Genomic DNA, 16693 nt, shown 5'->3' on the forward strand with positions numbered 1-16693 from the left:
ACGCTATACGGACCGACACAGACGAAGAAGAAAAACCCGGAAGTGGAGAGACACTCACAAATCTCAGCAAAAAGAGCTTTAAAAAAGAAAAGATGGTGAAGTGATGGACCAGGAACTGGTTGGACAGACGTGGGCAGTACAGTCCGTCAATTCTACAGCGGTCCTGCGGTGTTCAAGCATGCGCAGTGTGAGAGTTTACGGTAAACCGTTCTGTGGCACTGCTTCAACTGTGATACCCTCACGAGGAGCGACTGGATTTCGAACATGTTTGATTTCCTTACGACCATACGATTACTGAAAAGGAGCTGGTTGTGAGGTGTGTACACCACACGATGCACGACACACGAGTCGAAAATCGGCTCAAAAAAAGAGAAAAATCACAGTGTATGCCTGCCCTTACCTAGATCCTCTGTACCCAGCCATTTTAACCTGTGCGTCTGTGTGTGGTGGACGAGGTTTGTACAGGATGAATGTTTTATTTATTTATATCTTTAACTTTGTACAAGCACTGTGAGCTGCATTTTATTGTATAAAAGCTGTTAGCTGTGTCCACATTAGAACACAGACTGAATACAAAGTGAATCTCTGGAGACGTAACGATGTATTTATGATGATATCAAACAGAGAAACAGTTATTTTTGTCCTGACAGAAGAAAGACGCACATAAACTCAATAAATGTGTCCTAATCTGTTTTCTTTGATCAGACCAGACTCTGAAACTGGAAACGAGTCGTGACGCTGACTGATGTCATTTGGTGTGTAGCAGAAACAAAGAGTCCTGAGAAAAGCATCATTTTAACGTCTTCATCAGCAACTGGCTGCTGATGATCCCACAGGAGAGGATGAGGATCATGATGAGGAAGACCAGGCCACGCCTTAACAACAGCTGAGAGGCTGTCAGAGGGTGTCCCACCACGGTGGAGCCGGCTCCTCTGTGGCCCCCAGGATCTAAGTCATTCTCCTCCGAACACGGTTCCACACGGCCTCCCTGGAACTGGACGGACTCTGACACTAAAAGATTTACACCAGAGGTCTGTTAGAGCCCAAAATGTAACAAGAACTCAATTGTTATAAAAACATTTTTTTTTAATAAAATCTAAAATCTGGTCAATAATGTAACAAGATGCTGAGCTACAAACGTAAAAACTTTAAAAAATTTTTTTTAAATCAGTGATAGGAGATTTTTTTGCGATTAATTAATTATGCTCTGTAATTAATTAATCTCACCAAGAAACACCCTCAACTTGATGTATTTTTATTCAAATTAATTACATTATTGTGGCAGATCAATAGATTGATATATGAACGAAGTGTCTTCATGAAGTCATTTATTGTTTTTAACAGCCTTGAACTATTTCCATTCCTCTGTATGTGAGACGAGTCCCAAGGGCTGCTGATACCTTTACTTTAGACCAGACATAAGCAACTGGCGGCCCGGGAGGCACATGTGGCCCTCGATCTAGTTTTATGTGGCCCTCAAAGTAAATATACAAAATGACAGAAAAATACACAAAATAAGAGCAAGAATACATTCAAAATACAACAAATTACAACACTGCAGGAAAATACAGTAAAGGACAAGAGAAAAAAAAAACATGAAACTACTACAAAAAGTAACAAAATGACAACAGAAATACACAAAATTATTCACAAAAATATCAGAAAATGACTCTGCAAACCCACAGGACTAACAAACAAACAAGCAAAACAACAGAAATACGCAAAATATACTTTAAAAAAAACGCATGACAGCACAAATACACAATATGACTCCAAAAAACATATTTTACAGGAAAAATGCTTCACAACATGCAAGACAACAACAAACATACACAGAATGACAGAAAAAAACAAAAAATTAATATAACAACTCTTTGTTCTTTCCTGTATTAATGCTCAGATTGCTCATTAATGTTGATAATGTGGCCCTCCAATCAGACACATTTTTCGTGGCCCCGCTGTGATAAAAGCTGTCTCTGGTTTAAACCATCAGGGGAAATATTGATATGTACTTTTTATGAAGTTTTATGAGCAATACAATTATTTAACACCAAACTTGTTGCTATTTTCTCTCCGTCAGGTAAAATTTATCCACTGACTTTGTTCATTCGTCACTCATGGACTCATTGATTTTGGCTCTGAACCCTGTCACAGTGTCCAGTCCTCACCTGTGTCCTCCAAGTCCATTCGCCTTATTTCTTCAGTGTCGTGCACGCCTGCTCTCACCAGAGCCTGATGACACACAGCAACAGTCACACACACACACACACACACACACACACTGACCTGAGAACAGCAACAATAAGAACAAACAGCTGCAGATTCAACTGATAAAGGTTAAACAGAACAAACTCTGACTGTAAAATCTAAACGCCAAGTCAACTGTTTAGTGGTTCTTTAAACATCCTCGTTCACTGCTTAGCATGTAGCTACCAACTCCTCATGTTAAGTTAGCTTAGCATGGAGCAACCAGTCGCACATATTTGGGTTAGGTTAGCCTGTAGTGACCATTCCCACATGTTTGGGTTAACTTAGCACATAGCAACTAGTCTCACATGTGTAAGTTAATTTAGCATGAAGTGACCAGTTTCACATGTTTGGATTAGCTTAGCATGTAGCGACAAGTCCTACATGTTATGTTTGCTTAGCGTGTAGCGACCAGTCCCACATATGTTTGGGTTAGCATAGCATGCAGTGACCAATCCCACATATTTGGGTTAGCTTAGCATGCAGTGACCAATCCCACATATTTGGGTTAGCTTAGCATGCAGTGACCAATCCCACATATTTGGGTTAGCTTAGCATGCAGTGACCAATCCCACATGTTTGGGTTAGCTTAGCATGCAGTGACCAATCCCACATATTTGGGTTAGCTTAGCATGCAGTGACCAATCCCACATATTTTGGTTAGCTTAGCATGCAGTGACCAATCCCACATATTTGGGTTAGCTTAGCATGCAGCACCCAGATCCTCATTTCAGACCATCTTAAAATTGAGCAAACAATTCGACATGTTGGATTAGCTTAGCATGTAGCAACCAGTCCTACATGTTTACAGTATGTTAGCTTAGCACGTAGCGACCAGTCTTACATATTTGTTTTAGCTCGGGGGTAAAAGGGTGGGGCTATTTTATCAGATCCACTTAAGAAAGTGAAAAATTAGTTGGTTCATAAATTAAATATAATATAATGTAACAGATTTCATAAAAAATATGTGATTAGATAAATCAAGGTGTGGAAACTCGAGAAACTCTACAAATAAATCAATTAAGAGTATAAATGTAAATAAATGAAAATAAAGTATTTTTTTTGTAAACTGACCTCCTCTGTGGCCTTATTCCAATCCATTTTACACAAAAAGGAAAGATAAACCAAGGCCTGCAACGCCACACACACGGCTAGTCCGATCCACAGCCCTGTTGGGGACACAGAGGAGTTAGAGTGGATTTCATTAAAAAATACACACAGACAAACGTGTGGTCTCACCTATAACCCCCATGTTGGCTGCAAACATGAGCGACACACCGATGGGAAAACCAATGAAGTAGAAACCCACCAGGTTACACACAGCACCCACTAACAGCTTCCCTACTCCTCTGAGGACTCCTGCAGCCACACCCTGAGGGGACACACTTTATATCAGAGCGGCCCATGTCTCCTCCCCTTTACAATCAAGGGAGCATCTAAAACAAGCAGGACAGGAGCTCTCCAGGACCAGACGTGGGCACCGCTGCTTTAAGAACTGCAACAACATGAGCAACTCGCTTCGTTTGATTGTTCACAGAATCAGAAAAGAGCACGTATCGGCTATTGGATTGGTAGTGAAAATATTAGCGTGACACGGTGAAAGTGGAAGATTAAAAAAGTGACTCCAAAAAACACAATGCAACAAGAAACAACATATACACAAAGCAATCACAAAAACACAGACAATGAGAACAAAAACACAAAAGAATCCCAAAAATACACAATACAATGAAAAAATACACAAAACAAAAACCCTGAGGCCTTATGCTACGAATAAGATAATTATATCCTGGATTAATCTCCGTTAGCAGGCTTCAACTAACCAAACATTCCCTGTCAGAGAGAGGCTGTCCTACGATCTTGGATAACAACATGCTAATTTAAACCAAGTGTTTTCAGCCTCAGTACGTGCGCGTTCACATAAAAGGGGTGGAGATTGCAGCGTCTGACCAATCAATGGAGAACCTGGCAGAGCTAGCGTCTTTACAATGGAGGAACAGTTTATGATCTTTAACAAATATAATGAATTTAAATCCATGATGACAGGGAAGAGCGGGGATGCTGGCAGGGAATCGCCGACTGTTAATGCGTAAAAGCGTGAGATTATTTAAGATATTAATCCATTGGATGGGATAATAAACGAAAAGCAAAATTGGCGAGGAGACATGCACATCTGGGGCCTAAAACAGCATGCTGGATCAAAAACAGCTCATTGAAAATAACCAACAAAGATCCCCTCGCACGCACACGCACACACACATGGATAAGAGCACTTGTTTCACGGTAGCATTTTCCTGCTGATGCGGTCAGCGTATTATAGCGTATGAATGAATGAATTAATGACTTCACCCATCTGTGCATACAAAGACAGGCTTCATCAGCTGACTGTAGATCAGTCCATCAGATAAAAATCTATATATTTCCTAAATGATGTCATCAGTAAATGAAAGGATTAATTTATCCATTAATAATCTTTTTGTCCTAAACGCAGCTTTAACTGATCTGCGCCAACCATGATTTTCTGAGAATGGGCAGGTTGTTTTCTAAGAGAACTGATTGGTCAGGAGGCGGGGCTTTAGTACTCGCTAAGATCCTAGCCAGAGCAAAACCTGGTGCCGACCAGGCTAGTCGTTCAGCCCTAGTTACCATGGTGATTTAGCTCTGATATCGAGCTTTGTAGTCCAGCACACACCGATTAAATACCGGAAGTTAGTGTGATAAGCATACCCCCTGAAAGACACAAAAAAACAACCAAAAAATACATAAAACAATCACAAAAATGCACAAAACAACAAAAACACAAAGCAATCACAAAACACAGAAAATTTATTCATATTCAAAAAGCACGACTAATCACGGGCGATTTAAGCGACAGTAGTGATTGTGCGTCCTCTCACCCCAGTGGCGTCTCCGACGTGTGTGAACACAAATGGGATGATGACATCGCCGACACGCTGCAGAATTTCCCTGTGCAGACAAAAACACATGAGGATGGGGCTGCATGAGCACAGAAAACCATTTAAAGACTACATCATTATTATTATCATATTATTTATTGATCTGAATAATATCCACTGTTATCCAGGAAGTTTAGTATTATTTGCACATTAGTATATAGTCATCCTAAAGATGTGAATCCTGATTTTAATCAGAAATGAAATGGGTTAAAAGTGACAAAAAAATGGTTAAAAAGGTGGTAAAATGGGATTTTAAAAAACAACAGAAATTGTTTAATGTTGCAAATGGGCAGAAAAAGTGGCAGAAAATGGGGAGATGAGGAGGTTGGGGTAATACAATCTAAAAAGTAGGAACAATTAGTTTAAACTGACAAGTAATGGGCATGGCAAACGGTGAATGTGGGTAAATTGGCAAAAATAAGAACAGAATATGGTGAAAAGAGGTTAAAAGTGACAATAATGGGTCAACATATGTGACACTAGGTGTGAAAAGTGGTGGAAAGGGTTTATAAGTGTCAAAAATGCCTTAAAAGTGGAAAAAATGTGGCGAAAAGGCATTGAAATTTGATGGAGAAGTGGCAGAAATGGGAGTAATGTAGCAAAAAAGAATTAAAAGGAGCAAAAATATGGCAAGAAAAGTGTTGAAAATAGGTTAAAATATGGCAAGTTTGGTGTAGTTGCACAAAAAGGGTAAAAATAAACAAAAATGGAATCTGGTAATCTGAGGATCTAAAATCCTAAAGGAATCGAACAGATTGCGCAGTTTGTTGATCAGCGTTTGTGAACAAAGGCCACAGGTTTCTGAGAGTGAACTCACGGATCAGAGGTGAACATGTAGCCGATGACGTTCCTGGCGACGAGCAGGCTTCCTCCAACCAAACAGGCCATGATGACTGTGCAGAAAACAGACGTTAGCATAACAGACGTCTCTGCGTGTTAATGTAACACTGGCTTTCATTGAGAGGTGAGAGTTAACCGTGTGTGTGTGTGTGTGTGATTGCTCTTACATCCACAGACGATACAAACTTTACCAGACAGCTTGGCCTGCTGGATGTTTCCTGCACCGACAGCGTTGCCAACGCGCACGCTAGCAGCAGCAGAGAAACCCAGAGGAAACTGTGAGAGGAGGACGACATGTTAGCAACATGTTCTATAAAAAAAACTAATCAAAATGAAGTTTGGAATAGGTTCACTGCTTTGCTTCACGCAAAACTTGTCGGTACCATTTCTTTGTTTAACGATTCTCTCTTTGCTCGCAACAAATCCACGTTTTGCTCACAACGACTGTAAAATACACTCATTAAAGTGAAGTTTGCTGTTTTGTTTGACCTTAATTTAGCTTTCTGATTAAAAGTAAAATTCAATTAACTGTCAATACAAAGCCAACCGCTATTAGCTTAGCACAAAGGCTAAAACATGGATGAGTGAAGACTGGTCAAATGTTGTAGTTTAGTTAGTGACAGTAAATCTAATAGTGTTGTTTGGTCTAATTTTGGTCACATGAAAAAAGTTGACGATGATTTAACAGTTCTGTAAGATATCATGACTCAGCATTACGTTCCTCAGCAGCCAGAGAAAGACAAACTGAATGTCTGTGTCTGCCTGAGGCCACTAGTCAACAAAATGCTATATTCACACCACAGGACACACATATTATTACCATATAGGCCAGTATGTTGATCTGGTAGGTGATGGACTGAGCTCCGAGCTCCACCTCACTGATCAAACCAGCCAGGAAGCCTCCGATCTCAAAGAGCCACCATGCCAGACAGACCATGAGGATGCTGTAAACGGCCAGTCTGATGAAGCTGCCCCATTCCTGCAGGCAGTCCATGGACCAACCTGTGGGGGGGAGGACACCAAAGGCGCTGGAATTTTACTACAAAACCTCACAACAAATCCGTTCTATGCACGCTTCAAACACGTCTTGTGCACACAAGACTTGGCTTTGCAGGGACCAAAACTCGTCTTTTCTCGTGCAAAACTTGCCTCTCCCAATTTCATCTTTCAAATTTTTTGCGCAAAGAAAGTTTTTGCAGCGACCAAAAATGTGCTCTTGCAAAAATTTCATCTTTTCATTTTGCTTGAAACGAATTTGCTTGAAACGAATCTGTCTTTGCTTGGCGCAAAACTTGTCTTTGCTCGCAACAAATCCGTACTTTGCCCACGATGAACCTGCCTTTGCTCACACAAAACTTGTCTAAACTCATGACGTATCTGTGTTTTACTTGCGCAAAAATAATTCTTGCAGGGACCAAAGATTTGCTTGTGCAAAACTTGTGTTTAACAATTTCACCTTTTCTCAACAAATCCAACTTTGCTCGAGACGAATCTGTCTTCGCTCGTGCAAAACTGACCTTTCCTTGCGCAAAACTCATCTTTGCTCGTGCAAACCTTGTCTTTACCAGTTTCATCGTTCCTCAACAAATCTCACTTTGCTACTACTTTGCGCCTACTTTGTCCTTGCATGCAACAAATCCGTATTTTGCGCATGAAAAACTTCTTTCCTCGTAATCTGTAAATTATCTGTGCTAAATTTGTTTTTGCTTGGGCAAAATAAAATGCCGCATTGTGTTTAACCTTTGCCTGATTGATGTACAACTATAGCTCCATAAAAACACAGCGATGAGCACTGAATCAGGACAGGAGAAAACGCTGAGTCAGCACTGACCTCCCCACGTAGCTTTGTGAAGTCCTCTGCACCAGATGTACAGGAAGAGCAGCAAAGCCAGGGAATACTGGGAGATAGCATTGGCTGCTGCAGATCCACTTCAGCAGAGTCAGCAAAAACAAGGGGTTTTCACTTCAGCATGGACACAACTGTGGCACTCAAACACTTTTCTCTACTTGTTTTTCTTTACATATTTTCAAAATAAGCTTTCAAAACAAAACCTCGTCACATCTCTGCATCAGAGAGTTAGCTTTTAACTTTGTATTCACTCTTTAATTATTATTGCTGTTTGCATTACTTTTAAGAGCTTTAACTGCTTATACTGTTGAGTTTTTTATTCAACAGTATTATAAATAAATTCCTTATTTTGTACACAAAAAACTTGGTTTGCTAAATGAAGCTGATCTGATTTATTTTCTTTTCAATACAGAAATGTATTTATGAAATAATGCATTTATGTGCGTGCATTAGGGATGTAACGATTCACTCAACTCCCGATACGATACGATACGATTCACAATACTGGATTCACGATACAACTCTCTCACGATTTATTTTACAAAATGGGACTGTAGACAAATGATGAAAAATATTCCTTTATTTTTTTTGGGAAAAAAACTAGAAAATACTGCATTATTTTCCTTTTATTTTTAATTGTCAAAATAATCTATTGATAAACTATTCAAAACAATGCAATTTAACGAAAGATAAATCTTGAATAAAATAAATAAAGGAATAATACAAATGAAGAAGAAGCCTGATAATTCTGGTTCTATAGTAAACAATGCAAAACTGCATAATAGTTCTTTTTCTTTTTAAAAGTGCAACTGAAAATGCATTTTGTGCCTTAACAATTGAACTTTAAAAAAAACCCCAAAAAAAACAGTCATTGCATTGTATTTACGTCAGATATTTGTTTGGACCAGCAGAGGGCGCTGGTAACCCAGTGGTCGGTTGGCATGCAGATATTATAGCAGTGAAGAAAAAATGCTATGCGCTAGCAGACAGAGCTACTAGAAAAACGTGACTTTTACAGATATTCACGTAATATTACAGACACTCTTTCAGTGCTAAAGGGGTAAGGAATCATTTATGAACATGTTTAAGAGTAGTAGGCGGCCAAAAAGAAAGTAGTAGCAGATTCCGCCCGCCACCAACACTTCTGGACAAGAGAAGTAGAGAAGTACTGCGATTCAATTTTCAGAACATCGATGTGAACCGTGATACCTATGAATTGATTTTTAACTGCCTTACGATTAATCGTTACATCCCTAGCGTGCATACATTTGTATATAGGCTTGTATGAATGCATGTTTGTGTACGTATGTATTCCCTAATCTGTTTAACTTTACATTTTATCTTATTGTGCTGTTTTTTATAAGCATTAGTTTTATTAGATTGGTTTTTATTCTTGTACTTTTCCCCTAAATGTTGGTAATTTAAATAAAACAACCTTGGTTTAATTCTCCACACTGTTAACACACTTTGTGCTGCACTTGTTCATATGAAAAGTGCAACACCAGCTCACGTATTTATATTTTAAAAGACACTTTTTGTGTATTGTCAGCAGAGTAAAATAAAACACTGCAACTTTGAATTAAATGAACACAAGAATGACACCCGTATTGTAATTAATCCAAAAAGTTAATATTAAATGTTCCGTATTATAAGGAAAGAAGTGCAAAGCTCAAAACTCACGCGACGCCCAGCTGAAGAGGATAAAGAAAGATGTAGTTAATGATCACATTGAGGATGTTTCCGATGGCTCCGGTTATAACCTGAGGCCACATGATTCCCTGCAGACAGCACGAGGCAATGCATTCAAACAGTACAGAACAACATTTATTGTTAAATATTACAGTGAATAAAACTTGTGTCAAAGTATGTCACCTGGTTCTGGAGGTACTTTCCTTGCAGCTGGAACATAAAACAAGCCTGAAGTGGAACAAATATCAACATCAATACAAAAGAATCTAAATACCAGGGGTGTAAAGAGTACTGATATATTCTACTTAAGTAGAAGTACTATTACTTGATTGAAATTGTACAAGTAAGCTACACATAAAATACTCAAGTACAAGTAAAAAGTAGCTCAATTATATAGTACTCAAAGTTTCAACACCAACATTTATTTTTGGCAATAAATCTTCATGTATAAACTTAAAAAAGAAGGCAAAGTTTACATTGCATTGTGATACTGTCGTCTTTCCGATGTTTAAAGGGGCCGTATTATATAAAAAAAAATCACTTTATAGTGGTTTTGCTAGTGATATACATTCCTTTAGCCTCATTCAGAGGGACAGAGATGAAAAAGTTCTGTTTCCTCCCTCCCTTGTTATTCCACATTCTGTAAAAAGTCAGCTCCAAACGGGTCAGTTGGATTTTTCTCACGTTGTGATGTCACATCCTGGAAACTCCTTCTCCTTACAATCCTGGCTCCTCCTACCCTATATAAGAATGTGAGCTCCTCCCTCTCAAACTACCTCACAGGTAAAACTAACGCTACAGTTTAATATAGAATATACATTATATGGAACTTTATTGTCATATATGTAAAGCTACATACACAAAACGTGTTCTCTGCATTTAACCCCTCCCTGAGGAGCAGTGGACAGCCACGGTGTAGCGCCTAGAGAGCAGTTCCACTTTTAGTAACTGTTATACCGCCTTGTAACGCCTTTGACATGATCTGATGCGTTTGTGACCCAATGCAACGCAGCGGTTGGACAAAACAATGGACTATCATCTTAAATTAACTAGTTCTGTGGTCAGAATATGTGTAAATGACTAGAAAGTGACGTGGCAGATTTGGTGAGTGTTTGAAACGTGAAACAGCTGACTGAGTCCGCTGCTGCTGTGATAAACACACACCGTGGAGGAGCATTTTTGTTGGACTCACAATCACAATAGCGTCTTAAATAGCCATGTGTTTTACTGTAATGTGCAGTTTGGCTGAAAACAATAACAAGTGTGTAAATAGCAAAAGAAAATTGCGATGTGATCACCCTCTCAGAGAGAGGCATGGAGTCTGCGTCCACAGACACGCCCACTGATACATATGCATGAAGGCCCCCAAACAGCCTGTTTTTAGAAGTGTAATGAAAGTTGCTTTTCAGAAGCTAAAACTCTGGAAAACAAACACGTTTGGGAAAATAAACCTCAAATACTATGTTGTTGGGGTTCTAAGAACAAATGGAGATGGGTGAAAAATTGCATAATACTGGACCTTTAAGGATACATTTCTCACTTTCGGACTTTGATGGATTAAACTCACCGGGACAGCGGGCATGAAGATCGTTACGTAGAGCTGAGAGATTCTTCAGAAAGATAGAGAGACCAAAGAGAATGAAAAGCATGCAACAGAAATAAAATAAAAAAATTTTAATTTTATTTTGTGCATTGTTGGAATGTCAGTTCATTTATACTATTACAATGTTTACATTTTAGTGAGGGTTGTACACATTCAGAGCCATAAATGCTATGGGACTAATCATTTGCATATTCATTTCTTTCAGTGTTTCGGTTTTCGGCCTTGGCTTTTTTATTTTCAGTTTCAGCCAAGAATTTTAAATTCTGTGTATTCCTATTATTTATGCGTATTTCCGTGGTCATTTTGTGTTTTTGGAGCCATTTATGCATTCTTTGTGTGTTTTTTAGAGTTTTTGGTGTTATGTTTATTTTATTTTCTGTTTTTGTAGTAATTTATGTGTATTTTTTGCACATGTAAAGCTTGTGCATTGCTCTTAAATATCAAGTTGAAATAAATGATGACATAATGCTGACACCAGCATGAGAACGTACAGTGTTCTTTTGTTTTGTGTGTTCGAACTGACCTGGCAACCTCCGGGCTCTGCTTGAAAGCGAGCAGCAGAGGTTCAGTGTTGACGAGGACGGCCCAGCAGGGGAAGCAGGCCAGCAGCAGGATCAGGATCCCTCTCTGCAGGATCACACCCACACGCTTCAGGTTTCCACTCCCATACGTCTGCGTGACGAAGAGAAGACAAACATTATCCAATCACACACACAGGACGAGTACGAGAAAACAAATGTAATACTCAAATGCTGTTTGGAGAGGAAACTTTGTGGAGCAGCACACCTGGGAGATGAGGGTATCGCATGTAGACGACAAGCCGGTGCCAATAGAGATCCCCGTGATGTTGATCACCTGTAACAAACAGTCAGAGCATGGTCACACCGGGCCTGGAAAGAAAGGATGACGAAGATAAGACGTTGTCCTCACAGCAGTAGCCAGAGACACTCCAGCCAGCTCCAGCTTCCCCAGGTGACCACAGAACACCAGGCTGATGATGCTGACCAGGAAGCCCATGAGCTGGGACACCACCTGTGGGAAGAACCACAATAGACAGGGAATGATACCAAAACCAATGGAACCAAACACGGGTGAGTGGGAGAAAGATAACATAGAACAACCATCACAACACTCTCTTCAAAACATTAAACTTTATATACATCTAGTCTCTATATATCTATAGTATCTATCTATACTGTAATTAGACAGATACTCTAGAAATTCCATAGTATCCATCTATAGTATTTGTCTATACATCTACATTTTTTATATAACCATAATATCTATTTTTTAGTTTCTAGGTTAGTTTCTATTTATAGCTTCTCCAATATATATATGCAGTAGTCCCTCGCCGGTGTGATTAGCGGCTAATGCTATCCTAGCTCAGTGCTACAGAGAGAACTTTTACCTGCTGCTACCACCTCCTGTGAATTCCTGTCTGAGAATAGTGTATAAAGTGTGTGGTGAGGGGTTTTACAGCCTTAAAACATGTATAATAATAGTAAAAAATAAAGCTGACTACTTCGCGGATTTCGCCTATTGCGGGTTATTTTTACAACGTAACCCCCGCGATAAATGAGGGACGACTGTAGTAGCAAAAGTAGTTAGCTAAAGTATCCATCCATCCGTCAAGTATGTAGTATGCATCTACACTATCTCTAGTATCTATAGATATATAGTATCTAGCAGAGCTGCAACTAACGATTATTTTCATAATCGATTAATCAGTCAATAAATTAATCCATGAATACGATTTTTTTAAAAACAGTTTATCTATAAAAAAAATAAATTAAAAAAAACAGTTCATCTATAAAGCACATTTAAACCCTGCTTAAGCTGATTAAACGGAAATAAAAGTGCGCACAAACAAACGCACAAACACTTGTGGTGCGCGCACACACAAAGCTCTACAGGTGAATCAAACGGCTCTGCATCATGGTCAGTGACATAAATCCTACGACACAACGAATCAGTAATAAGTAATAAGAAGTCAATTTTTATTGATTGGTTGTTGCGGCCTTAGTATCTATACTATAGTTATATAGAATCTATCCCTAGTATCTATAGATATATAGTATCTACTGTATCTCTAGTATCAGATATATATAGTATCTATCTCTAGTACCTATAGATACTCGTATAGTGCCCGTTGGAAGTACGTATTCATATGGTAGGAGGAGCTTAAGTTATGGCCAAATAGTATGTGTTTGAAGGTTGGATGTACAAAGAGGTGTACATACTCTGTAATGTTATAAAGGGGTTTATTTGTGTGTGTGATTTCCATTTTTTAATTCTATGGGACATGCCCATGATAAATGTGTTTGTTGGTTTTTTTAAAGCATTTTTATATTTTTTTCATTTGGTGTATTTCTCTGTAATGTATGTTTTTTGGAGTCATTGTGTGTATTTTTGTATCTTTCTGTTGTCTTTTTGTGCATTTTTTGTATAATGAATGTTTTTTGTTGCCATTGTAGTGTCATTCTGGAGTCATTTTGTGTATATTTGTGTCTTTTTTTAGTGTAGTTTTGTGCATTTTGGTTGTGGTTTTGTGTATTTTTTGTATAAATATTGTTTAGTTTTTTTGTTTTTACTCATTCAGTATATTTTTGTTATAAATACCTTAAGTGTGGTGAGGGCGTGTTTTGAGATGTGTGTGTGTGTGAGACTTGATACCTGTCCTGCTGGTTGGGACTCGCCATCGCCTCCGTGTGTAGAGATAAAAAAACACAACCGCGTTATTTGAAACTTCCGGGACTTCTTCTGTTGTCGCAACTCTCTCCCTAAACGGCTCTGTGTGCGTTCAGCATGCACATCCAAGGTGAGCATTTGGTTATATAACACGTGGTGAAAATATCAGTGTTTATAATGCAAAAATGTGCATTTTTCGTCGTTTGCTTTCAACACCATAGTGGTCATTGGCCGTCAATAACTTCCGCGTCCCGTCATAATTTCTGGGTCTTGTCTGTCCGGTCTAAACAGTGAATGATGAAATAAACATGAAAATAAACGTTTTGAAATAAGGAACAGTCAAAAAAAAAAATTCCTCAAAAGAGAAGTCCACAGGAGCTTAAAACTTGTGAAAGAATCTTAAACTATCTTCCTCTTTCTCTCACTGGTTTGCCTGCACGCAGGTCTGGTGCTATTCCAGGTCTCCACGCACACACACAACTTTCTTGCTTTTATAGGTACATTACAACCTTCTCTATTCTCTCTTTGTGTTTTTGGAGTCATTTATGTGTATTTTTGGTGGTGTTTTGTGTTTTAGAAGTCATATATGTGTGTTTTTGGTGTAATTTTGCTCTTGTTTTTAAAGTCCTCTATCTTTTCATTTATATCTAGAATTTCATTTTTTGTTTTTGGAGTCATTTATGTGTAATTTTTATGTTTTGTATATATTTTTCGTCTTATCTTTTTATATATGAAGTTGTGCGTTTTTGGAGAACATGTGTGTATTTTTGCTGTTTTTTTTAAAAAAAAAAAAAAAAATATATATATATATATATATTTCTAATATCACGTTCCTACAGATTTTGTATGGCAGATAAAGTTTCCCCTGCTGTCTGTGGTTGTTGTGTATGAATTGTTGGTATTTCTTTAGATGAACAAACTGTTGCTCGTGAGTTTTTGTCTTATTATAGTTTACCCCCCCCCCCCATCTTTTCCCACTATTTCCGTCCCTGTAAATAAGGGCTGTTAAATGTCAGAGCAGAGCCGAGCCGAGCTATCTCACCACCGGTCCCGCCAGTTTGGAAATCTGCAGCAGCTCGTTGCGGTACTCAACCGGTAGAACACACGTGAACCAGCTCGTGCACGGACGTGACGAGTCACTAGGGCTCGGTTTTCCGTCCGTTTCCTCTCCAAGACTCGCCATGACCACCATACCAGGACCACCAAGACCACCGACGCCCTGCTTCTGTTTGTGAACGAGAAAGTCCGCCCCGCCCCCTCGCTTAAACTACAACAGACGCGTGACGGTTGTGACGTCAGGAATCACGGACGCTTTTTTAAAATTTTTTATTTTTAATTACGTGTGACGTAATCACAGATGAAGGTTCAAAATGTTACATGTAACATAAAACAGCGATAAATGCACGTTTTGTTTAAATGAACCTGAAATGATTTTACGTTCTTTTTTTTTTTTAAAAAGTTAACATTTTTGTTTTCTTTACCACTGTCAATTTACGTTATTATTATGTTTACAACACAACCAAAAACATGATAGAAATAACGCAAGATGTTTTTTTTTCTTTAATAGCAAATAAAATTGTTCTCTGTTCCCTTTATGTTGTAGTACTGATTTGTAAACTTGCAATTTATCGATATAATTTGTCAAATAAAAATAATCATAAAAAATGTCAATGTTTCTAAATTTCTCAATTTTTTTAGATACAGACAATGAATACAATTTTTCCAATAATGAACCAAAATCTCTGACATATTTATCTTATTACTGTATTAATTATTTACAGCACATAATTGAGAATATTCTATTTAGTTGTAAATCTATTCATATGTAGTTTGACCATAAGAAGATCAATATTGATTTTATTGTAAACCTGTTTACTTTATATATGGTAAATTCTACATACACAAGTGTAAATTCAACAAAGTTTCTCCCCTTTTTGTAAGTTTTCTGTGTGAATTTAAAGAATAAATCAAAACTTTGTCTGTTATTCATACAAAAAAAGCATCAAAACTGTGACAATATACAACAATATTTTTAAAGTGGAATAAATCTTTATTTGTCCAGTTGTGTATGTGATTCTTGCTTGTCCCCCTTTTTGAATCTTTATATTGTGTGCACTTTATTTTGACTTGTTCTAAAAAAAAACAAAACAAAACTGTGTGTGTGTGTGTGTGTGTGTGTGTGTGTGTGTGTGTGTGTGTGGTTAGTGTGTGTGTGTGTGGTTAGTGTGTGTGTGTGTGTGTGTGTGTGTGTGTGTGTGTGTGTGTGTGTGTGTGTGTGTGTGTGTGTGTGTGTGTGTGTGTGTAGACATTGTTGTTGGGCCAGTTCACATCCAGACTCAAAGTTCAAACATCCCTTGAGAGAGTCCGAGCTCAGACACAGGCAGGTCTTTACTTCTATTGTTTGTTTGTGTGTTAATGTACAATATTATGTCAATTTAGTTTTATTCATAAGTTTTGTTAGTTTTCTACAGGTTTCTCTTTTAATTTTTTATTTATTTCTAATACATAAGGTCTGTACCAGGGTTGGGGTCAATTATACTTGTAATCTTGTAACTGGTAATTAATTGCAATTATGATGTGATTATAATTGTACTTGGAAAAAGTTGTTGTAATAATAATTTAATTGTAAGTGAGTCATGATAATTGACTTTTTAATTGTAATTGGCATGGGAATTCTATAAAAATTATAATTTACACAAAATTATAACACAGTTACTATTTAACTGTCTTCACATTTCTTGTCTATTCTGCACACCCTGAGTGATCTTACTGAATGCCAAATGTAACAAGTGAATTTCTCCATTGTGAGATCAATAAAGG

At 38.0% G+C, this 16693-nt stretch overlaps 1 protein-coding gene across 1 annotated transcript; it reads right to left on the reverse strand.

Moving 5' to 3' along the window:
• Positions 1 to 506: 506 nt before the first annotated feature.
• On the reverse strand, positions 507 to 15131 carry LOC114477078 (multidrug and toxin extrusion protein 1-like). Its single transcript, XM_028469198.1, has 16 exons — positions 14916 to 15131; positions 12116 to 12217; positions 11972 to 12040; positions 11709 to 11857; positions 11150 to 11192; positions 9766 to 9810; positions 9574 to 9671; positions 7876 to 7973; positions 6865 to 7046; positions 6212 to 6320; positions 6022 to 6097; positions 5145 to 5214; positions 3487 to 3619; positions 3322 to 3416; positions 2169 to 2232; positions 507 to 1011 (listed from the first exon to the last, which is right to left on the reverse strand). The coding sequence occupies exons 1-16, from the start codon at positions 15063 to 15065 to the stop codon at positions 791 to 793; spliced, it is 1704 nt and encodes a 567-aa protein (XP_028324999.1). The 5' UTR covers positions 15066 to 15131; the 3' UTR covers positions 507 to 790.
• Between the last annotated feature and the right edge of the window lie 1562 nt (positions 15132 to 16693).

This window comes from Gouania willdenowi, chromosome 1 (genome assembly GCF_900634775.1).
Source record: "Gouania willdenowi chromosome 1, fGouWil2.1, whole genome shotgun sequence".
Taxonomy (NCBI): domain Eukaryota; kingdom Metazoa; phylum Chordata; class Actinopteri; order Blenniiformes; family Gobiesocidae; genus Gouania; species Gouania willdenowi.